This window comes from Bufo gargarizans, chromosome 3 (assembly GCF_014858855.1).
Source record: "Bufo gargarizans isolate SCDJY-AF-19 chromosome 3, ASM1485885v1, whole genome shotgun sequence".
NCBI classification, from domain to species: Eukaryota; Metazoa; Chordata; class Amphibia; order Anura; family Bufonidae; genus Bufo; species Bufo gargarizans.
The window spans coordinates 312410202-312434647 of NC_058082.1; the positions used below are offsets into that span (position 1 = coordinate 312410202).

Sequence of the window (24446 nt, forward strand, 5' to 3'; positions counted from 1 at the left end):
TGTAAAAAATAAAAACTGTATAAAAAAGCCATTGTCACCTTACATCACAAATATTGCTACACGAAGCGATCAAAAAGGCGTATGCCCCCCAAAATAGTTCCAATCAAACAGTCACCCCACCCCGCAAAAAAGGAGATCCTACCTAAGACAGTCAAAAAATAAAAAAGCTATGGCTCTCAGACTATGAAGACCCTCAAACATCATTTATTTTTTTTTGTTTCAAAAATGCTATTATTGTGTAAAACCTAAATAAATAAGAAAAAGTGTACATATTGGGTATTGCCACATCTGTAATGATCTGCTCTATAAAAAAAAATCACATGACCTAACCCCTCAGGTGAACGCTGGAAAAATAAATAAATAAAAGCGGTGACAAAATTATCAATTTTCTGGTCACCTTGCCCCATAAAGTGTAATAATTAAGTACCCAAAAATGGTACCAATAAAAAACGTAAAAAAAATTAGCCCCTGCACAAGACGATCAGCAGAAAAATAAGAAAATAAGGCGTTCAGAAAATGGAGACACAAAAACATAATTTTTTCCAAAAATGCTTTATTATGTACAACTGAAACAAAGAAAGTAGACAAATTTGATATCATTGCGTCCGTAACAACCTGTTCCATAAAAATGGTGCCAAAACAGCCATTTTTTGGTTACCTTGCCTCACAGAAAAATGTAATATAGACCAATAAAAATAGTTCCAATAAAACTGGCGCCTTATCCCCTAGTTTCCAAAATGGGGTAACTTTTTGGGAGTTTCTACTGTAAGGGCGCATCAGGGTGGCTTCAAATGGGACATGGCATCTAAAGAACAGTCCAGCAAAATCTGCTTTCCAAACACCATATGGCGTTCCTTTTCTTCTGCGCACTGCCGTGTGCCGTTACATAAGTTTACGACCACATGTGGGCTGTTTCTTTAAACCGCAGAATCGGGGTAATAAATATTAAGTTTTGTTTGGCTGTTAACCCTCATTGTGTTGAAGAAAAATTTAGAAATTTCATCTCCATTTTCCGTTAATTCTTGTGGAACACCTAAAGTTTGTAAATCAGTTTTGAGTAGCTTGAGGGGTGTAGTTTCTACAATGGGGTCATTTATGGGGGGTTTCCACTATGTAAGCCCCACAAAGTGACTTCAGACCTGAACTGGTCCTTAAAAAGTGGTTTTGGGAAATTTTCTTAAAAAATTTAAGAAATGCTTCTAAACTTCTAAGCCTTCTAACGTCCTAAAAAAACAAAATGATGCCAACATAAAGTAGTCATATGGGGAATGTTAAGTAATAAATATTTTATAAGGTATCACTTTCTGTTTTAAAAGCAGAGAAATTGAAATTTAGAAAATTACAAATGTTTCAAAATTTTGGGTAAATTTTTGATTTTTTTTCATAAATAAAGGTGAAATATATTTACTCAGATTTATTACTATTATGGAGTACAATGTTTCACGAGAAGTGTTACAAAGTTATTACCACATAAAGTGACACATGTCAGATTTGCAAAAAGGGGCCTGGCAGGAAGGTGAAAACTGACCCGGGGTAGAAAGGGTTGTGAGCAGTAGAACATCCAGCGGTTCCTCACTTAAAGGGGTTCTCGAAGATTAGTAAAATAACTAAAAATACCTAAATATTACTTTATGCTAAACGCTTTCCCAAATAGCCTTCATCATTATAATGGCTTGCTTTCTCTGAGGAAAGCATCAGGGGTAATAAAATGGCCGCTGCTCTAGTAGCCAACACAATAACACAGCAGGATGGGAGTCTTCAAAGCTTCAGTGCAGTTGGCTTAATGGCTTTCTCAGCCCTCCTTACTACTCTTGATGTCATTGATAAGATATCTGCTGTGTGTGGTAATGGAGGGAAGTGTAAGTACAGAGAGGAGGACGGTGGGGGTTGTGGCTAGTGAGCAGCTGCCCTTGTTGTCTGCTACATTACCACATCCCCACAACAGACTGCCTCATCTGTCCTCTGGACTTTCATATCGCCCCCTTACCACACACAGTTGATATCAGCTATATGTAAACTTTGAAGACTCCCATCCTGCTGTGTTATTAACACGTCTACTAGAGCAGCGGCCATTTTATTACCCCTGATGCAAGCCATTATAAATGATGAAGGCCATTTGGGAAAGCATTTAGAATAAAGTAATATTTGGGTATTTTCAGTCATTTTATTGCATTAATTCCCAGAGAACCCCTTTTAATATCCTTTTCTATTTTTAATCCAGTTGTCTCGTACTGCAGTCACATTTGGGAGAAATATGTATAGATTTCTTGAATATAGGTCTTGGGGAATCCTTTTCCGTTCTTCCTCCTTCTGACACATTGACAAGTTGTTCAGATTCCTAATGTTTGTTTCAGTTCATCATAGTATACTACATGTTTGCTTGCAGTGAATGGAAACATTCATAGTCCATCAGGGGCAACTTTTCTTAGATCAGTTCTACATCATTCAGTGCTTAAATGCACCTTAGGCTGCTTTCACACTAGCGTTCGGGTTTCCGTTCGTGAGCTCCGTTTGAAGGAGCTCACGAGCGGACCCGAACGCAGCCGTCCAGCCCTGATGCAGTCTGAATGGAGGCGGATCCGCTCAGACTGCATCAGTCTGGCGGCGTTCAGCCTCCGCTCCGCTCGCCTCCGCACGGACAGGCGGACAGCTGAACGCTGCTTGCAGCGTTCGGGTGTCCGCCTGGCCGTGCGGAGGCGTGCGGATCCGTCCAGACTTACAATGTAAGTCAATGGGGACGGTTCCGTTTGAAGATGCCACAATGTGGCTCAATCTTCAAGCGGATCCGTCCCCCATTGACTTTACATTGAAAGTCTGGACGGATCCGTCCCAGGCTATTTTCACACTTAGCTTTTTTTAGCTAATATAATGCAGACGGATCCGTTCTGAACGGAGCCTCCGTCTGCATTATTATGGGCGGATCCGTTCAGAACGGATCCGCCCGAACGCTAGTGTGAAAGTAGCCTTAGATCTTCTCGCAACAAAATCAAAGCTGGTTTATCTAACATCTGTATAATGCGTATGGCCACCATTACCCTGTGTCATTTGTCATCAGCTAAATATCTAGCCCTTTTGTGAATGATGTCATTCATTGTATGTGATATTACTTCCTCTTCTGTAGGTTTACTACTCAATTAAATGGGTTATCCAGGAAAAGATAATGATGGCTTATCCTCAGGATAGCTCATCATTATCACATCAGCGGGGGTCCAAGTTCCAGCACCCCCACCGATCAGCTGTTTCAGGGAGCTGCTGTGCTCACCGGAGCTATGGTGAATGATGCAGGCTCCCAGCAGCTTTCCAAGGACAGATGCAGTGCTTGTTATTGCAGCTCAGTCCCATTCACTTCAATGGGGCTGAGCTGCAACTAAGCCACGTGACCAATATAGGAATAGGCTGCGGTGGTCAAGGCATCTTCTAACAGCTGATCGCTGGGGTCCTGGGTGTCGCTGCCCCGCAGATCTGATACTGATGACCTATCTTGAGGATAAGTCATAAATATCTTTTTCTGGATAACCCCTTTAAGAACCCTTTCTTAATATCTAAATCTCTTTTCCTCTACATATATACTGAATATCCCCTGGTCATTTGACTGGAAGGCCTTAAATCTTCCTTCATCTAAATAGTTTTTGTAAGACCAGAGGGGCACTTAGCTTATAGAAGCACTTTCCATGATGTGCTATTCACTATACTGTCATCACTGTAGGTACATCTGGGCGCTTATGTCTCCGTATTATGTGGTGTTACTCTTGTATGTAATACATTCTAATAAAAGTCACCGTATGAAACATTTTTAACCTTTGCTGTATTATCTGTTTCAGGAGCTCCGCAAGTACAAAGAAAATGAAAAAGATACAGAGGTGTTAATGTCTGCACTTTCAGCCATGCAGGATAAAACACAGCACTTAGAAAATAGCCTCAGTGCAGAAACCAGAATCAAGCTGGATTTGTTCTCTGCACTAGGTGATGCAAAAAGACAGCTGGAGATTGCCCAAGGTAACTGGCACGTCGCAACCACTGTGGTTGAAATGTCTGAATTACTGCTTTTTTTGCCGGCAATATTTATGTAGAGTGTGAAATTTTGTGCAGCAATTGTCTACCAGAGAATATTTAAGGTTATTAGAAGGTTCTTAGATTTGTGTGTCAGCACTTACATGTCAGCTTCTCCTATTAGAATTGTCCTCTTTAGGATAGTGCCTTTTTTGTTTTAACCCTTTGCCTGGCAATCAGTTTGAGAAAGCACAGCAGTGCTAACAGAGGGGGTAATACATTTTCCCTAACCCTGGGTTCACACCTGAGCGTTCCTCAAACGCGCGTTTTACGCGCGTTTGTGTCGCGCGTTTTTATGCGCGTTTTTTGTAATAGTAAACGCGCGTTTGACGCGCGTTTGTGTCATTGACTGCAGTGTCCTATGGCCACAAACGCGCGTCAAAACGCCCCAAAGAAGCTCAAGTACTTGTTTGAGCGTCGGGCGTTTTACAGCGCGTTCGTACGCGCTGTAAAACGCCCAGGTGTGAACCATTCCCATAGGGAAGCATTGGTTTTCATGTCTTGAGCGTTTTACAGCGCGTTTGAACGCGCTGTAAAACGCTCAGGTGTGAACCCAGGGTAATGGTGATAAACCAGGGTCTGGATAGAAGGAAAGGCCTATATTACTCCAACAGATTACCTGACAGATTTTCTGAGCAATCATTGGTCAGATGGCCACGCACTCTCTCACGCACTCTCTCACGCACTCTCTCACGCACTCTCTCACGCACTCTCTCACGCACTCTCTCACGCACTCTCTCACGCACTCTCTCACGCACTCTCTCACGCACTCTCTCACAGCACTCTCTCACGCACTCTCTCACGCACTCTCTCACGCACTCTCTCACGCACTCTCTCACGCACTCTCTCACGCACTCTCTCACGCACTCTCTCACGCACTCTCTCACGCACTCTCTCACGCACTCTCTCACGCACTCTCTCACGCACTCTCTCACGCACTCTCTCACGCACTCTCTCACGCACTCTCTCACGCACTCTCTCACGCACTCTCTCACGCACTCTCTCACGCACTCTCTCACGCACTCTCTCACGCACTCTCTCACGCACTCTCTCACGCACTCTCTCACGCACTCTCCTCACGCACTCTCTCACGCACTCTCTCACGCACTCTCTCACGCACTCTCTCACGCACTCTCTCACGCACTCTCTCACGCACTCTCTCACGCACTCTCTCACGCACTCTCTCACGCACTCTCTCACGCACTCTCTCACGCACTCTCTCACGCACTCTCTCACGCACTCTCTCACGCACTCTCTCACGCACTCTCTCACGCACTCTCTCACGCACTCTCTCACGCACTCTCTCACGCACTCTCTCACGCACTCTCTCACGCACTCTCTCACGCACTCTCTCACGCACTCTCTCACGCACTCTCTCACGCACTCTCTCACGCACTCTCTCACGCACTCTCTCACGCACTCTCTCACGCACTCTCTCACGCACTCTCTCACGCACTCTCTCACGCACTCTCTCACGCACTCTCTCACGCACTCTCTCACGCACTCTCTCACGCACTCTCTCACGCACTCTCTCACGCACTCTCTCACGCACTCTCTCACGCACTCTCTCACGCACTCTCTCACGCACTCTCTCACGCACTCTCTCACGCACTCTCTCACGCACTCTCTCACGCACTCTCTCACGCACTCTCCAGGGAAGTACTGCCTGCTGTTCTACTTCCGTTGGCTGAGAGGGAGACTAACAATGTTTGTTATATGCCAGGCATGGCCAACCTGCGGTTCTCTAGCTGTCGCAAAACTACAACTCCCACCATGCCCACCCAACAGTAGGCAGTCTGGGCATGCTGGGAGTTGTAGTTTTGCAACAGCTGGAGATCCTCAGGTTGGCCATTCCTGGTGTATTCTGTTTGAGCTTTCCTGATCCATACACCAAACATTTTCACTGGAATGCAGTGTGAACGTAGCCTTATTTAGGCAGCACTTAATTTTTTTTTTATAAACATAATGTACACTAAGGATGGATTCACATGTCTGTGGGCCGGCCTTGCAATCTATCCATTTTACTCGAATGTGTGACAGCCCGAATGCAGGTTTAACTGACCTGAACCCAGCATCATAGATCAAGGCCTATTTTTTGCAAATTTTAGAACAAATGCACCAGATCTGCCGATCCAATCTGCTCTGATGCTCAGTTCTCTAGCCTCTGAAGGTAGCAGGAAGACTTCCGATTAGAACTTCCCTATTGCGTGGTGAGAAGAAGTTTTAAGGTCGTAAAGGCCCTTAACACGGGCTGAGAATCCGTCAAATAATAGCTAAAGATAGCTAATAGCTAGAGATGCTCCTTAGCGATTTATCTGACGGTGTAAAGGTGCCACCGAATACTCGTTCATCGAGTAATCCCATCTTTCAGGCGCTTACCTAAGTTGTTGTTTGCCGGCAGCAGATTGTGGTGTCTAAACACGCTTTGCTGCCGACAAACAATAATTCTGTATGGGGACGATCATACTGTGGAGAAGATTGCGGCATGTCAATGCAGTGGTCTTTCACTGCTAAATTGTTCAGTGTAAAGGGGGCTTTAAAGCAAAACAACTGTTGTAATGATGCAGCCCTATTGTCCCCTAATCAGATGGTATAGAAAAGCCAAGAGTGGATACAAAAGAGAACCACGAAATACCCTTTTATACATTTGCTATTTTTATAATCCAGCTCAGCCTCCTGGTCGTCTTCTCACTGCCAACAGAGGGCTGGTAGGGTGTCATCGGAGTTTGACTTGGCAGTGGTGTCCATATCGCTGTATATAGGTCTATAACATCCTGTTTTTGTTTTTTTTTTCTCTTCACCCGTGCAGGACAAATTCTTCAGAAAGATCAAGAAATCAAAGACCTCAAACAGAAGATTGCAGAAGTAATGGCTGTGATGCCCAGCATTGCATACTCTGCAGGGACAAGTACCCTAAGCCCAGTTTCCCCACACTACTCTTCCAAGTTCGTGGAGACTAGCTCATCTGGGTTGGACCCCAATGCATCAGTTTACCAGCCACTGAAGAAATAAATGCCAGCTGCCATCAGCCCACCCAATCCCCCATCCCTCCCCCACAAATTTTGTCTGACTGGAGTCAACATGCAAAAGCATCTGTTGCAATTAAAGATGGAATTGTATTACAAGAACTGTATTTGTGTTAACTTAAAATGAAAGAAAAAAAAAAAAAAGCTGACGGCACCATGTTGCAATAGGATGAGCGCAGTGTTTTTTTTCATTTGGTCTTTTTTTTAAAATAAACCTCACAGAATTTTGCAGTTCATCCTTTAGCAAATCCATCTGTGATTCACTTGAGTTTAACCATTGAATGGCATTTCTTATTGTGCATAATCTGTAATTTATGTCCTATTGGTCATCGATGAATTTTCAAACAACATAATCTAGGCTTCGAGGAATAGCTCACGAGATGGAGGGCTCGATCGAAAACTGTAGTTAAAATGCAAAGAACCATTGTTACTGACACAAACCTGTTTTAAAGGTTTCTGAGATGAACAGTATATTGTCCCCATTCCCCCTCGGAGACCATCATGAATTGATTTTTATCTGTGCATTCTGCTAAAGAATCAATATACAGTCTAGGGAATACAAGGCAACCATAACTGTGTCTTCATTGCATTTCAGTGGTAAATCCAGACGGCATGATTACTATAGGGATGTCATTGACATGGTACATTTGAAAACCTCCATGTTTTTTCTCCTATACTTTTTACTTTAAGGGGTTGTCCAGGATTTTTCTATTGATGGACTATCATCCGGCTAGGACGCCCTGTACCCCAGCAGTTAGCTGTCTTGTAGCTTCAGCTCTGGAACCACACAATTCTGTCTGCTGTGTTTAGTGGACGTAGCTGGTACCTGCAGAACTGCTTCCATTCACTTCACTGGGACCGGCACTGCAGTTACCAGCACTGTCCACTGCACAATTGGACATAGCTGTGCAGTTCTGACACCAGAGCTTCAACCGATCACCAGAGGTGCACCTTAGATATGTGTGAGAATATGGCCAACTTCTTTCCCTTAGCCATTAAGAGTCCACACTTCATTTTCTCTGCGTATAACTGGTGCTGTGGTTGCTATGGACAGCAAGAACACTGAAGATTTTGGTACTTAAGGACCAGTAAGTATTTTGTTCCCATTGCCTTGCTTGTACGTAACACAAGTGAGGCAGTTTAACTTAAAAAACTTAAGTCACTAAAATGTCTTTGTGGAGCTGATTCTCTAAAAAAAAAAAAAAAAAAAAAAGCTTGACTGAAAGTAGGAGTCCTGGTTCTTACTATGCAATAACTATTCCATGCTGGTCTAAACAGTTTTCAGGGTTCACAGTTGCCATTTTATCTTCATTAAAATACAGTATTGTCCTCTTAGACTATTTAAAACACTTTCTATAAATTCTGAATTGTATCCAGTCAGGAGCCTATAAAATAGTTAGTCTTGGGAGAAAAGGGGCTTTTTTTTTCCCCTTGTCTACCCTCGTTCCAATATTTTTGCTTTTGTAACATTGTCGTACAAATTAAAAATCAAATTGATAAATTTTAATAAAACCATCTTTTTTTCCTGCGATGTCTAGTTCAGTAACTTCTTGCATTCTGGAGTATTTTTTCTTATGACTGTGTTGTGCCATTCCTTTATTATTCGTGCTAGAACCTGTGAGGTAGGTGCGGGTCTCCAGAACGTACACACGTCACCCCCCCCCCCCCCCCCCCTTCCAAAGTGAAGGAGAGCGCTGTGTGCTCTCCATTCATTTCATAAAATAGAATGGAGGGTGCACTGGGCAAGCGTGGCCACCGCTCCATTCACTTCTAGAAGACTGCCAGAGATGGCTGAGCTAGTGCTTGGCTATTTTCGGTGGTCCTATAGAAATGAGTGAAGGGCTGCGGATGCTCGCTTCTCACTTTGGGGGTCCCTATCCATATCCTAGCAATATACAACCAATGTCAAATGTTAGACACCCCCTTTAAGGTCCAAAGGGGTTTAACGGTGACATTGGCAGCACAATTTGAATAGTGACTACGCAAAAACATTCCTCTAAGGGCTGTTTCACACGAGCGGATGCATAAACAACTGTGATTTCGTAGTAAAGAGGTCACAGAGAGGCACGGAGCATTATCAATCATGTTACTGCTCCGTGCCTCTGCAGTCTGCATCGGGTTTTGGCACTCTTTCACGGAGCGGATGCCATGCACGGCATCCGCTCGTGTGAAACAGCCCTAACTGGTAAACCCCTCTGGACCCTAATTGCAAACTGCTAGCAATTTTTTTCATAACTTTTTGCATGAATAATAAATGAATGACACATCATGAAGTCGTAAGAATAGATGCTCCAGAATTGGTATTACATGGGGAATGCAAGTAGTTACTAAAACGGACATCTCAGGAGAGGTGACTGGTCATCTTTGAGTGATCCTGTACATGCAGTTCTACCTGTGAGGAGCATGTGTACTGAGCAGATCTGTAGTTTTGTAGGATAAGATTTAGTGTAATTATCCCTGCTCTTTGGGCCTAGGAGTCCAGTGGGTGGTCCAGTGGTGATTCCAGCTACCTTTGTATGCATACTTGTGATTAACAGCCTTCCCGGTATAGGACCGCCCGCTGGACTCCTCAGCCCAGAATGAGCAGAAGTTTAATTGAATGAAATACAAGTTAGGGTCCATTCACACGTCCGTTTTTTCTTTCCTGATCTGTTCCGTTTTTTGCGGAACAGATCTGGACCCATTCATTTTCAATGGGTCCTGGAAAAAATCGGACAGCACAATGTGTGCTGTCCGTTTCCGTTGTTCCGTTCCGCATGTCCGTTTAAATATAAAACCTGTCCTATTCTTTTCCACAAAATTCGGATCCTGGTACAATACAAAGTCAATGGATCCGCAAAAAACGGAAGACATTCGGATGTCATTCCGTATGTCACTTGTTTTATGCGGAATCCGTTCCTGGAAACACATAACAATTTTTTTTTTATTTTTTAAAAAAATTTTTCAAAGAAATCCAAACAACTTTATTTGATTATTGAAATTTATACATGGTTCAGTTTTTTGCGGATCCGCAAAAAACGGATGACATACGGAAACATTTTCAGGAACAACGGATCCGCAAAAAACGGACCGAAAATCGGGATATAGGAAAATACTGACGTGTGAATGTAGCCTTATACTGCTACTTTTCCCACAAAGCTATGTGTAGCTAATCATGGTCTAAATTAACAATTGCACTGCATTTTCAATTTGACAGTTCATGGTATTACTTAGTGCTTGCATATTGTTTGTCTCCCCTGCCCCTAGCAGCATTTTCTTTTCTGTAATTACCGTTTGTGTATCGTGACCCAAAGTTGTCAAAAAGGGAATATTACTTTCAATATATTACATGCTGGTCATGAAATTATCTAACTCCCTATAAGCACTGCGTTTCTTGACAGTTTAGTTTTTTTGCTACCTTGCAGTTTATTTGAAAATCCAGCATGCCCTGGGTGTAGCTTTTTTCAAACTTTTTCCAATAGTCTTTTCTATAGAGAAAAAGGCCGAAACAAAGTGTGACTACTACCATCCCAAACATGCTTGTAAAAAAAACTTTCCTAAATGTCCAAGTTTTAAGTAGTTGCAACTGGAGGTGTGTGTATATATGAATTTTATTTTACTGAACAAGACAATAAGAAGCTGAAAAATAATCTATTTCAGTTTCAATTGTCTTATATACAGGTCCTTCTCAAAAAATTAGCATATTGTGATAAAGTTCATTATTTTCTGTAATGTACTGATAAACATTAGACTTTCATATATTTTAGATTCATTACACACCAACTGAAGTAGTTCAAGCCTTTTATTGTTTTAATATTGATGATTTTGGCATACAGCTCATGAAAACCCAAAATTCCTATCTCAAAAAATTAGCATATCATGAAAAGGTTCTCTAAACGAGCTATTAACCTAATCATCTGAATCAACTTATTAACTCTAAACACCTGCAAAAGATTCCTGAGGCTTTTAAAAACTCCCAGCCTGGTTCATTACTCAAAACCGCAATCATAGGCAAGACTGCCGACCTGACTGCTGTCCAGAAGGCCATCATTGACACCCTCAAGCAAGAGGGTAAGACACAGAAAGAAATTTCTGAACGAATAGGCTGTTCCCAGAGTGCTGTATCAAGGCACCTCAGTGGGAAGTCTGTGGGAAGGAAAAAGTGTGGCAGAAAACGCTGCACAACGAGAAGAGGTGACCGGACCCTGAGGAAGATTGTGGAGAAGGACCGATTCCAGACCTTGGGGGACCTGCGGAAGCAGTGGACTGAGTCTGGAGTAGAAACATCCAGAGCCACCGTGTACAGGCGTGTGCAGGAAATGGGCTACAGGTGCCGCATTCCCCAGAAACAGCGGCAGAAGCGCCTGACCTGGGCTACAGAGAAGCAGCACTGGACTGTTGCTCAGTGGTCCAAAGTACTTTTTTCAGATGAAAGCAAATTTTGCATGTCATTCGGAAATCAAGGTGCCAGAGTCTGGAGGAAGACTGGGGAGAGGACCAGTGTCAAATACCCACAGTCAGTGATGGTCTGGGGTGCCATGTCAGCTGCTGGTGTTGGTCCACTGTGTTTTATCAAGGGCAGGGTCAATGCAGCTAGCTATCAGGAGATTTTGGAGCACTTCATGCTTCCATCTGCTGAAAAGCTTTATGGAGATGAAGATTTCATTTTTCAGCACGACCTGGCACCTGCTCACAGTGCCAAAACCACTGGTAAATGGTTTACTGACCATGGTATTACTGTGCTCAATTGGCCTGCCAACTCTCCTGACCTAAACCCCATAGAGAATCTGTGGGATATTGGGAAGAGAAAGTTGAGAGACGCAAGACCCAACACTCTGGATGAGCTTAAGGCCGCTATCGAAGCATCCTGGGCCTCCATAACACCTCAGCAGTGCCACAGGCTGATTGCCTCCATGCCACGCCGCATTGAAGCAGTCATTTCTGCAAAAGGATTCCCGACCAAGTATTGAGTGCATAACTGAACATAATTATTTGAAGGTTGATTTTTTTTTTGTATTAAAAACACTTTTCTTTTATTGGTCGGATGAAATATGCTAATTTTTTGAGATAGGAAATTTGGGTTTTCATGAGCTGTATGCCAAAATCATCAATATTAAAACAATAAAAGGCTTGAACTACTTCAGTTGGTGTGTAATGAATCTAAAATATATGAAAGTCTAATGTTTATCAGTACATTACAGAAAATAATGAACTTTATCACAATATGCTAATTTTCTGAGAAGGACCTGTAGTTAATACAGCTCCATAATACAAAGCGGCATGGGTCATGAAATGTGTTTATGCCAAAAAGTGAGTGTGTGTTTTTTTATTTTTAATTTTTTTTTATTGACCATTACATTTCACAGTGACTGCACACATAGAAAAGGTAGAGCATTTGACCCTGGTGGCTCTCGTGGGCACTGACGCAGAAAGTTCATAAGTCCATTTTGGTAATTGTTGAGGAACAAATTGCAAAAACAAAAAAAATTTACCTGCACTTTATCCACACTCAAATATGCTTATTAACATGAAAGCCAGGTGAAAATGTTCTTTTATACCTGCCATGGACCAAAAACCTAACTACTGTTGGCTTAGTATTGGTGTGAAGGGGAACGAGATGGTGATGTTCTTGTCAAGTAGACCTGTGAAGTAGTTTTTGGTGTTTCTAGTGGACTGGGTCTCGTTCAGTGCCTTGAGAATAGACTGTTATGGTACAAAATGATTAGGATCTGGGATTTATTTTTCTTCCTTATTCTGAATACGAACATGCCATAGACCCCATGCTGTAGATGAGGTGCTCACCATTGCAAACATAGTGGCTAGGTTTAGCCCATGCAATAAAATCCTTTGTGTTTTTTTAAAGCATGTTCATCCATCCACCACAATCCTATAGAAGGAAACGTGCCCTAGAAAATATTCTAAAATTATGGAAATTTTGTCGGTCTAGAACCTAAAATATGCGTACAATAAAATATAAGGATCAGATTTTTGTCCTCGGTATGTTGTGCAGATATTAGTGTCACAAAGCTGTATAGTGGACAAAGAGGGAAGATTTCATATCAACAATTTTAAGTGCCAAGATTTTTTTTTTATTTGTGAAGAGACTTTTATGTGACATAGTAGTCTAGTAATTTGGTTAAGTGTGATAAAGTTAAAAAAATGTAATCCCTTTCTCCAATTACTAGTTTGAAGGACAGGCCTTCTGTATGGACACGGGGGTCCTCATTTCAGAATAAAGTAGAATAAGCAAATCCACATGATAGTATTAATTCCGTGATTATTTTTATTCTAGTTTTAGCAGGATGTGTATGTTGCAATGATTTTGCATTTTAAACCATCTTGTATTGCTGTTCAACATTGAAGTGTTACACGGATATGTCTCATAGTTTTCTCCAGCTTTGTGCAGAACATGGAAACTCATTCATTGACTTTTGTGTTGAAAGTTCCTCTACCATTTGCTGCCTTTATGGCGATTTTTGTTAATTACTTGGTCTTGGCTGCAATTCAGCTTTTTTTCTGTGGGGTTTACAAATGAATAAACATTTTCTTGCAGATACAATGAATTTTGTGATTTTATTACACACCAGTTTAGACCAATTGTGTGTTTAAATGATTGTTGACCTGCAAACCCAAGGCTTCTTTTACACAGCCTTATGTATTTTGGCTTGCAAGCAATCGAATTGTGCACAGTATTGTGGCTGTCAGTGAAGTTTTGTTCCATTTTCAGTGTTTCTCTGAAATCTATGCTTTTGGAGGAGACAATTATACGAAATCTAGGGCATCTGATGTAACATGTTACATATATGAATTTTTACTGGATTACAGGCATATAAGCATTTGCATAGTCCTATGGACTAACATTGGCTATATATTAAGGATTAAAATAAAACTGTAAACAGACTCTAAATATGCGAGTGTGCAAGAGGTCTAAACAATAGTCTTGTATGTAATGCAGCTCCTGTGGGCAGAGTGTGCCTGTTGAATGGATTTGGCTGGGGACTATTCCTCAAGGTGAACCCCTGGTTTTGCAACATTTCACTTATATACGTGGATCTGTATTTCACTGCACGGGCCACCCAAATGCAACCTCGAGAAGTAGTCTCTGTTTAGAGGCTACTGACCCAGGAATGTCGAGACGTCTGTGCATGGCACCGAGGGGAGAGGCAGAAGTATCAAAGGACATGCCAAGTTTTTGGGAAATGCAGAGTTTGTGCAATACAGTAGTCGGGTAATAAGTCAGGGCAGGCAGCAGAGGGTCTATACAATAGCACAACTTCACAGGAGTAGGCAAGCTAGGGACCTATAGTTCAGGCACCTTCCTATAGGGAAAGTCACCCTGTGTACCGCAGGGAACACTGCCATTGGATTAGCCTCTGTGCTTTCTGGCTCTGAGTGTATGCCCCCTAATGTAGCGGGTGAGTACAGTGGCCATTCCCACCGGGAGAAGGAGATGCTGGCAGCATCTCAGTAACCTACACACACATTCTCTTTGGTCCAGACTGTAGATGGAATTCTTTCAGAAGGGCTGGTGCACAGATATTCTCTGCAGACTGCCAAGAGCTCTCTTCAGAACCAAATCCATTCCAGTCCACTAAATAGAAAGCTTTCTTCCTAACCTTCTTGACCTTCAAGCAGGATGCTTTTTGCCTAGAACTCCTCTTCAGGACCAACTGGAGTTTGAGCAGTGACTGAAGTCCTGGAGTAGCTGTTGAGCACCAGCATTGTAAGATGTGAGAAAAAAGGAATTGGGAATATGCATAGAAGGTGTACAGAGTAACTTATAGCTACAGGATTGGTCTGTTTCACAATCTCAAACTGAGGAGCAAACTTGTAGGAGGCAACTCTCAAGGAGAAGAGCCAGCAGCTGGTACCTCAGAGGAAGTTGGAACAGGAAGTGTAATTCTCAAATGTGTGCCCATGCACAATTTTTAGAATGAGTGGTTATAAGATAATTTGGCCCATGAAACCAAAGTTACCCAGTTATCCTGGCAGAAAGAGATGCATCGACGCAGCTAATTCTCCAATACTTGGTTAAGGTCTTCCACCTGCCCATTGGATTAACGGTGATATGCTGATGAGAAATCCAACATGACATTCGCCAATCTATAAAGGGACTCCCAGAAACTGAAGGCAAACTATGCAGAAGGAAAATGTGCTCGATAATAGGTTGGCAAGATGAACATCAGTAGCGAGAAAATGAGCCATTGTCACAGTGCGGTTCACTGTGACAGTTGTGACCGTGTAGACTGGCTGCAGGCCGTCTCCTGTGTATGCTGGTTGCTTGGGGCTGCGTGCTGGCTGCGGTGTCTTGTGCGAACTGTTGCCTGTGAATGTGTGTACTCCCCGTGTCTGAATCTCTTCAGTTCTTGTCACTGTTGCCATGTAGACTGACTGCAGGCTTTCTCTCATTCTGGCTGCAGGCTGTGACACCTAAAATTTAGCAATATGGAGTGGCTCTACTACTCCGTAGGGTAGAGAGGTGCTCAATATCTAGGTGTGAACTCCAAACACCAGAAAGTAAAATTTAATTAATATTGGAGATATGGCACTCAATATCTGGAAAGTTTGCTCAAACAAGACACTTTATTGATGCAATAACTTTTTAAAAATAATTAAAATGTCATACAAAATACGTAATTTGTACAGAAAATAAATAACATAAAGATAAAACGTCACAATTGACAGTATAAAAAATCACTTATAGTGTATATGTACACACATCAGACAGCGAATGGGTGCTTGTCTATAATCTAATTGAATGGATCCAGAGAGTTAAATTCCCAACACTAAAGTACTGAATATGTTGTTGCTCAGTAGTTTTCAATTGAGAAATGAATCGAATGTCACCATTAATTCGGTATAAAATAATCGCCGATTGTCATTATTGTGGTGCAGTCGCAGGATTTTCGGATTTAGTTGTAGAAATTATTCCGAATATTTAGAAATATGCATATATCACAGTTCATGGAACTTATCGGATTAAAGTTCAGAAGGCTGTGACACCTGGTTGCTTGGGGCTGTGTGCTGGCTGCAGCTTTGTATGTGAACTGTGGCCTGTGTTTGTGTCTTTCATGTCCATATCTCTTTGGTTCCTGTCATCGGTACCGTGCAGGCTGGCTGCATGCGCTTTGTGTACAGGCTGTGGGTGTTCCCATGTATGCTGGTTCTGTGATGCGTGTTGGCTGCAGCCTTGTGTGGGAACATGGCCTGAGTATGGATGCATTTCTGTTGGTATCAGTGCGGTTCTGTCACTCCTTCATGTAGACTGGCTGCCTGTAACCTCGTACTCGCTACAGTTACCCTGTGTATGCTGGTTGTCGTTTTGGGCATGCTGGCTGCAGCATTCTGTGTCTAGTGTGAACTGTCACTTGAGATTGTATGTTCTTTGGTTCTTGTTACTCCTGGTTCTGGTGGGGTTAGCATTCCCTGAGATGTTCCTGGGTGTGTTTTCATTTTGCGGCTATTTCTACCTGTAAGCTGTGGGGCTTGGGGTTAGTCTGTCTTGTGCCTTACTGGGTGTAGCCCCTTGCTGCCGACCCAGGGATTAGGCGGTTTACCATCTGCACTTCTGTGTGATGTCTCCTGGTAAAGCCTTGGTGTTAATGTTATTCCCTTGTCTGATCTTCTGTACCTGTTCTGTGTTGATGTTGTTTTTGTCCATGCATTGCCTGATCTTCTGTACCTGTTCCGTGTCTGGGTCCACTCTGTTCCATGTTTAGCCTAGCAGTGCTCTAACTGCGTCTGTTCCATGTCTGTCCTGCAGTGCCTTACTGCTTCTGTTCCTGTGTTGTCCTGCCTTCGTGAGAGGGCTCCTGGGTTCTCCGGAGGGAGGATCTCTAGTCTGTGTGTAGCTCTGCCTGAGACCGCCATGCTTCCATTCCACTTTGTGTCCAGACACCTGCGTCTGTGCTTGTTCCCGTTTGTCTTCTTGTCTGATCCGTGTCCTGTGTTTGCTTGGATTCCAGTTCTGTTGTCTTTTGGTTCTTTGTAGGTAGTGGCCAAGTGTACCAGGACCTTCCTGGAGTTGCGACCAGTGAGCCCTTGGCCCAGTTCATCCCTACCACCAGGGGCTCTGTGAAGGATGCAGCTCACTGGCTCTTTGCCCTCCTGGGTTTTGCCTCTGGTCTGCCGGTGCACTTGGTTCTGTGGTAGTGCTACCACTGTTGCCTAATCTGCATATGTTACGGTCATGTTCACTTATTACATGTGTAATAAAGTATTCTGTTGGTCCCTGGTCTGTTATCTACCGGTGTCCTGTTTGCAAGCCGTCACTGCCTAGGCCCTTGTTACGCCATTTTGGAGAAACAGTAGTCTGGCGCAAGCAAAGGGAGGAGATGACTTGCAGGTCTTTGCTGAGAGTACTAATGGCACAGGAGGCAACATAATCATGGATGTCCAGAGATATTGTAGGCCACTAGTAGTATCAGGAAATAAGTTCAATGTCTGGTATACTCCTGGATGGCCCAACATTTTTGATTTATGTCCCCAAGAAAAGTTATGTCCCATGTTGGTTGTAGGAACAAGTATTTTTATGATGGTTTGTCTTAAACTATGAGAGGAGCAACAGAGAATTTGGGCTAGACCAATAATGTGTCAAGGCTATCCACCTTGACGCCTGGTAGATGGGCCCGACACACGTTTGATCAAATATGTGCGCTAAAAGAGCTTCCATTGACTAATTTTATAGTAGGTATTATACCACTTTTATTTAGAATGACCCCCATTTCTTAGCTCTATTGTTTGTACGTATAATGGTGTGCAGACATTTTCTTTTTTATAAGGCTAAGTGTCTGCTGAGTCAAAGGAATGCAAGAGAGCACCCACCTTGATATGTTTCTGCAGGATGAAAATGAAAAATAAAATATAACTTCGTAAAGAATAGAGGCCCCTTGGCTTCACAAGAATTGAGCTGCTGATTAGTCAGGAGGTAGGTCAAATTTTTTGTGGTTGGTATAGATAATGACTGGGTGACAAGCACCCTCTGAAAGATGTCTCCATTTCTACAGAGCTAACTTGATGTCAAGAAGCTTGCGGTCTCCAATAGAATACAGTAGTCCCTCAAGTTACAAGATTAATCTGTTCCGGGATGACCATTGTATGTTGAAACCATTGTAACTTCAGTCCATAACTCTATGGAAAACCAGTACTGTATTTTCCTTTATGCCCATGACAGCACCCTTGAGAGACCGCCTCCATCCAGGACAGGAAACCGGAACTTTCGTGGAGAGCTCTTAAGGAGGTCCTGTTTCCTTATTCTCTTATTTTATTTTAGAATATCAAAGAGGGCCCTAGGAAAGCTACCACTAAATCTAAAGGAAGAGTGTGCTGTATACAAGGAAAAAAACTCGCTCCTTCCTGGTCTAAGTTATGTCAGCATTGTGTGAACAAGGTGGTAGAGAGGGAATCCCCATCACTACTTCAGAGTATCAAAGATATAGTCAAATCTGAAGTTTCCGATTCAATGAAAATGTTTAAAAAGTGCCTCCCTTCCTCAGCCTCAGGCAAACAGGGTCACCCTAATATAGTATCTGATTTTGGAGTCTTCAGACGAGAATGAGCAAGGAGAAATCCTAGAAGATTCAAACTCTTTCTCAGATGAAGAAACCACGGGTAGACCTTTATTTTCCCCTGATTTATAGATTCTCTGCTCAAGGCTATTAGAGCCACTATGCAGGTGGATGAATCTAGGGAACAAAATCTATTTAAGGCCTCCTGCACACTAACGTGGGCGCTCCATGGCCGTATTGCGGGCCGCATTTGCGGATCTGCAATACACGGGCACCGTTCCATGTGCATTCCGCATCACAGATCTGGACCCATTCATTTCAATGGGTCCGCAAATCCAGAGATGCGGAACGGAAACACAGAAGCACTGCGGAGTGCTTCTGTGGGGTTTCGTCTGTGTCGTAGAATTTCCACGACATCCCATACTTCCGTTTCGCAAAAAGATAGGACATGATGTAATAATTGGTGATCTGGGACACAAAAGAACAAGAGTCTTTCCGTTAAAAGAAAATAAAAATAAATTAATTCAGAAAAAGTGAAAAAACCTGACTAAGTTCCTTTTTTTTTTTTTTTTTTTTTTTTTATATCCCTAGAAATGTTAAAAGAAAATATCCTTTTGATGAGGGAGAGTCCTCATCAATATTTCTAAAAGGTCTGCTTTGCCTTTTGAGGACCTCGGTACCTTGAAAGATCAGATGGATAGACAGGCAGAAGTATACCTTAAAGTATGTAAGGCCTCTATGCAGGCATTTTATTCCAAATATTGCCACTACCTCTACTGCCAGGTCTTTAAAGTTATGGCTACAAGAGTTACAATCCCATATCCAGAATAAAACCTCCAGAGACTAGTTGTGTGTTTCCTACAATCTTTAAAGTGGTGGACTTCATTTCGGATGCTTCTGCAGAAGCATTAAGATTAAGGCCAGGTCAGCAGCTCTATCTAATTCTGCCAGGAGGGCCATTTGGCTTAAGGCGTGGTCTGGTGACACGGGTTCAAAAAAAATAACCTTTGCTCTATTCCGTGCCAGGGAGATTTCCTTTTTGGGTCTGTTTTTTGGAAAAGGCCTCTGACAAAAAAAAAGGCTTTCCTGTTTCCAGACCCCCTAAAAGACAACAGTTTTTTCGCTGAAACAGAAAATTTTTCAAAAGAACAGACAAAAAGCGGAATAATTGGAACAAAATCAGAGGTAGGAAGGATAAGGGATTCCTCTTTAATGCCCAGTCCACTTCAGGGCCCAAGGCTGGTCTACAATGACTGTTACTGTCCCATGGAAGGGGGGAAACTTTCTTTTCTCGGGCTTGGGAAAAAATCTCAGAAGCCCTTGGACACCACGCAACAATGATTTTGCTACTGAGAAAAAAAATTTGACTTCTAAATGAGCGTGCTGATTCCAAATATGAACTCTGAATTTGCCTGACACATCTAGATTTTAACCCCTTAAAGACCCTGGGATTTTCCATTTTTGCGATTTTTGTTTTTCACTCCCCTCCTTCCCATAGTTCTAACTTTTTTTTTTTTTTTTTTCCATTCACATAGCCTTATGAGGGCTTATGTTTTGTGGGACAAGTTGTACTTTCTAATCGCACCATTTACGGTTGCATACCATGTAGTAGGAAGTGGGGGAAAAACGCAATTCTGGTAAAGGTTTTAATTTTATTTTTTTACACTGTACACTATGCAGTGAAATGAAGCTGTCCTCTTCATTCTCCAGGTAAGTACGGTAACAACAATACCACACTTGTATAATTTGTCTTGCGTTTGAATACTGAAAAAAATTAAAACCTTTTAGGGAAAAAAAAATATTTTTTATAACCATATTCTGACCTAACTTTTTTGTAGCTGTGTGAGGACTCATTTTCTGCGGGACAATGTTATTTTCAGTGATACCAATTTGAAGTGTGTGCGACTTTTTGATCACTTTTTATAAAAAAAATGATTGGGTGGTTGAAATGACAAAAAATGGCAAATTAAATCTTTTTTTTTTTCCATTATGACATTAATATTATTATTTTAATAGTATGGGCATTTTCGCATGCAGCGATGCCCATGATGTTTTATTTTTTGTTATTGTTTAACCCCTTAAGGACGTAGGGCGTACCGGTACGCCCTATTTCCAGAGTCCTTAAGGACTCAGAGCGTACCGGTACGTCCTAACTTTAAATAGAGATTCTGGCGCCGCAGGGTTTAATCGGAACGGGATGCCGGCTGAAATCATTCAGCCGGCATCCTGTCACAACCCGTATCGGCGATCACCGCAAACCGCAGGTCAATTCAGACCTGCGGTTTGCTGCGCTTTCTGCAGTTTCTGGTCCCCACGGTCCCTGACCGCGGGGATCAGAAACTTTAAAATGCCCAAAATGTACATGCGGGAGGCGGACAAACTACTTTGGCTCCCCGTAAGACAGGTAGTTACCCATGCCTCCATTGCGCCCAGTGTACTAATGTCATCAAGGGAAACAGGATTGTACATCCCCACTCGGGCAAAATCTATCAAGCAAGAGATTTCTACACCTGCAACTCATCTTTTGTGGTATACCTCATCAAATGCCCCTGCGGTTTGGCCTATGTGGGCGAAACCACACAGTGTGTACGCGATCGTATATCAAAACACAAATCTGACATCCGATGTAACAGAACCGAGCTTCCGGTTCCACATCATTTTCTATCCAATAAACATCAAATCAACCAGTTAAAATTCCAGATTCTAGAACATGTGCCGCAAACAAGAAGAGGAGGTAATCGGATTACACGTCTAAAGGAACGCGAAGCATTCTGGATCTTTGAGTTAAAAACTCTTTCCCCTTATGGAATGAATAGGGACTTTGATTTTCGTATTTGATTTTTCGTACCTCTAATGAACTGGGACCGTTCTCCTCATATCCTTACCTCCACAGGTTGAAATTCTTATGTCGATCTCTATTTGTCAATCTTCGTTATCTGTTGACAGCACTGTAGTGTTATATGTAATAGAAGCATATCTAAATGCATGTACTAATTCTTCTCTTTCTCCTATCTTCACAGACAAAATGACCTTTATAGTCGCACCCTACAGGTAGTATACCATCATATACATAGAGTCAATATTAGTAGTATTAGTAGTATTAGCGTTTTTCCTTTATAGGTTTTCATTATAGACTCCTATATAGTACATCAATTATCTAGTTAATAATACAACATAATATATATGATATATTTAGCTTTTGATCAAGCTCTACATCCATCCCATATTGCAGCGACTTTAGAACAATGTACAGCGCCTGCGCATCATACTCTGACCTCCGGACACTCTATGTCCGATACTAAGAATCAATACGCATGCGCGAGTGACGTAACAGTCCTCGCGAGACTACGGCATCCACCAAAGGGCCGGCGCATGCGCATAACCATCCGGGCTCCCCACATAAACCCGGAAGTCGCGCTCCTCTCACGAGTCCTCCCGATGCCTCCAGATCACCTGCAGTAAGGTTTGTTTGCAGCGCTTCATATTACCACCACTATAGTCTATGCTTGCTCCGATATTATTGCGCGCATTATCTACTACCATCACTCGCTTTTACTACCCAGCTCTCAAAACCACAAGACTCTACCCCCTATAGGTCTGCTAAATTGTAAAACTATTTTATGTATAACAGGATTATGACTCTAACTTCTACTTCTCAGTTTCTTATTCCGTTTTCCTATTCTGCCAACTTGACATATCACTCAGTTACTATGACTAAATTTTTCAGAATGACTCTTTATGTTAGATAGTGCCAGAATACTATATAGAGATGATATATTATATTATATTGACAGAGCTGATATTTTTGATAAACACATATAGCAAATTTGTCTAATTGATTCATTGACTTGACTATATTACACCATCTCCTTAGTCTGCTGGCACTATCTTTATCCTGTAAATATACCTAAATATACCTTATACCTCTACGCGAATATACCTTTTACGTGAATTTACCATTTACCATTTACATGAATATGGTCTTTCATTTGTTCTAGTCACAATATGAAGATAATGATCTTGGAATCACGTGTCATCCTTATTTTGCCAATGGTCTTCTCATCTGCTCCATATACGACACCTAGATTATATATTTATATATTTATGTATATGTTCGACATCTCCTGACTGACTTATTTATCTATTTTGTTAATTTACTAGAATTATATTGCCCATCCTTGCTATGTAATATGTCCTTACTTATGATGTACCAAAACACTAAATCATGATGTACTTATTCCAGGCCGTGAACAAGGTCCTGCTGGACCGAAACAATATTGTTGGCCATTTGCACTATAAATGATCCTACCTGGGATGGACAATTAATAAATGAACTAATTTTGATAACCTAATATTGAGTGCCGTGGTTTCTATATATTTATATTGCAAAGTTGTGGCAGACGGGGAAGGTTCCTATGGCAACAGGACGCCTTCTCAGGCATCCTGCTGTCCATGGTGCTGAACAGATCTATGCTAAAGGCATATATCTGTTCAGACAAAGTGTAAAGTAAAATACAGTACAGTACCCTATATAGAGTACTGTACTGTATTATACAGACATCAGACCCACTGGATCTTCAAGAACCAAGTGGGTCTGGGTCAAAAAAATGTAAAACAAAGTTAAGATAAAAAAAACACTTATCACTGAATAAAAATTTTAAAAATAAAATAACTACACATATTAGGGATCGCTGCGTCCGTAACGACCTGATCTATAAAACGGTCATGTTACTTTCCCCGCACGGTGAACGCCATAAAAAAATAAAAACTATGAGAAAATTGAAATTTTGCCCACCTTACTTCCCAAAAAAGGTAATAAAAGTGATAAAGTTGACTATGGAAACACTAAAACATGTTTTTTTTTTTTTGTTTCAAAAATGAAATCATTGTGTAAAACTTACATAAATAAAAATAAAGTATACATATTAGGTATCCCCGCGTCCGCATCGACTGGCTCTATAAAAATATAACATGACCTAACCCCTCAGGTGACCACCGTAAAAAAAAAAAAAAAAAAAAACGGTGTAAAAAAGCAATTTTTTTGTCATCTTGCATCCCAAAAAATGTAATGGCAAGCGATCAAAAAGTCATATGCACCCCAAAATAGTGCCAATCAAACAGTCATCTCATCCCGCAAAAAATGAGACCCTAATTAAGATAATCGCCCAAAAACTGAAAAAACTATGGCTCTTAGACTATGGAGACACTAAAACATTTTTTTGGTTTTAAAAATGAAGTCATTGTATAAAACTTACATAAATAAATAAAAATTGTATACATATTAGGTATCACCGCGTCCGTGACAACCGGCTCTATACAATTACCACATGATCTAACCTGTCAGATGAATGTTGTAAATAACAAAAAAAGTGCCAAAAAAGCTATTTCTTGTTACCTTGCCGCACAAAAAGTGTAATATAGAGCAACCGAAAATCATATGTACCCTAAACTAGTACCAACAAAACTGCCACCCTATCCCGTAGTTTCTAAAATGGGGTCACTTTTATGGAGTTTCTACTCTAGGGGTGCATCAGGGGGCTTCAAATGGGACATGGTGTCAAAAAAAAACAGTCCAGCAAAATCTGCCTTCCAAAAACCGTATAGCATTCCTTTCCCTCTGCGCCCTGCTGTGTGCCCGTACAGCAGTTTACGACCACATATGGGGTGTTTCTGTAAACTACAGAATTAGGGCCATAAATAATGAGTTTTGTTTGGCTGTTAACCCTTGCTTTGTAACTGGGAAAAAAAATATTAAAATTGAAAATCTGCCAAAAAAGTGAAATTTTGAAATTGTATCTCTATTTTCCATTAAATCTTGTGCAACACCTAAACGGTTAACAAAGTTTGCAAAATCAGTTTTTAATACCTTGAGGGGTGTAGTTTC

General features: G+C 41.7%; 1 protein-coding gene across 1 annotated transcript in view; it reads left to right on the forward strand.

Moving 5' to 3' along the window:
- MACO1 (macoilin 1) overlaps nt 1–7312 on the forward strand; it is a 75670-nt gene extending 68358 nt beyond the window's left edge. The window contains exons 10-11 of the mRNA XM_044287026.1: nt 3822–3996; nt 6860–7312. Of these exons, the coding sequence (XP_044142961.1) occupies nt 3822–3996; nt 6860–7062 (378 nt within the window). The 3' untranslated portion in view covers nt 7063–7312. The remainder of the gene's footprint in view (nt 1–3821; nt 3997–6859) is intronic.
- Nucleotides 7313–24446: the final 17134 nt, after the last annotated feature.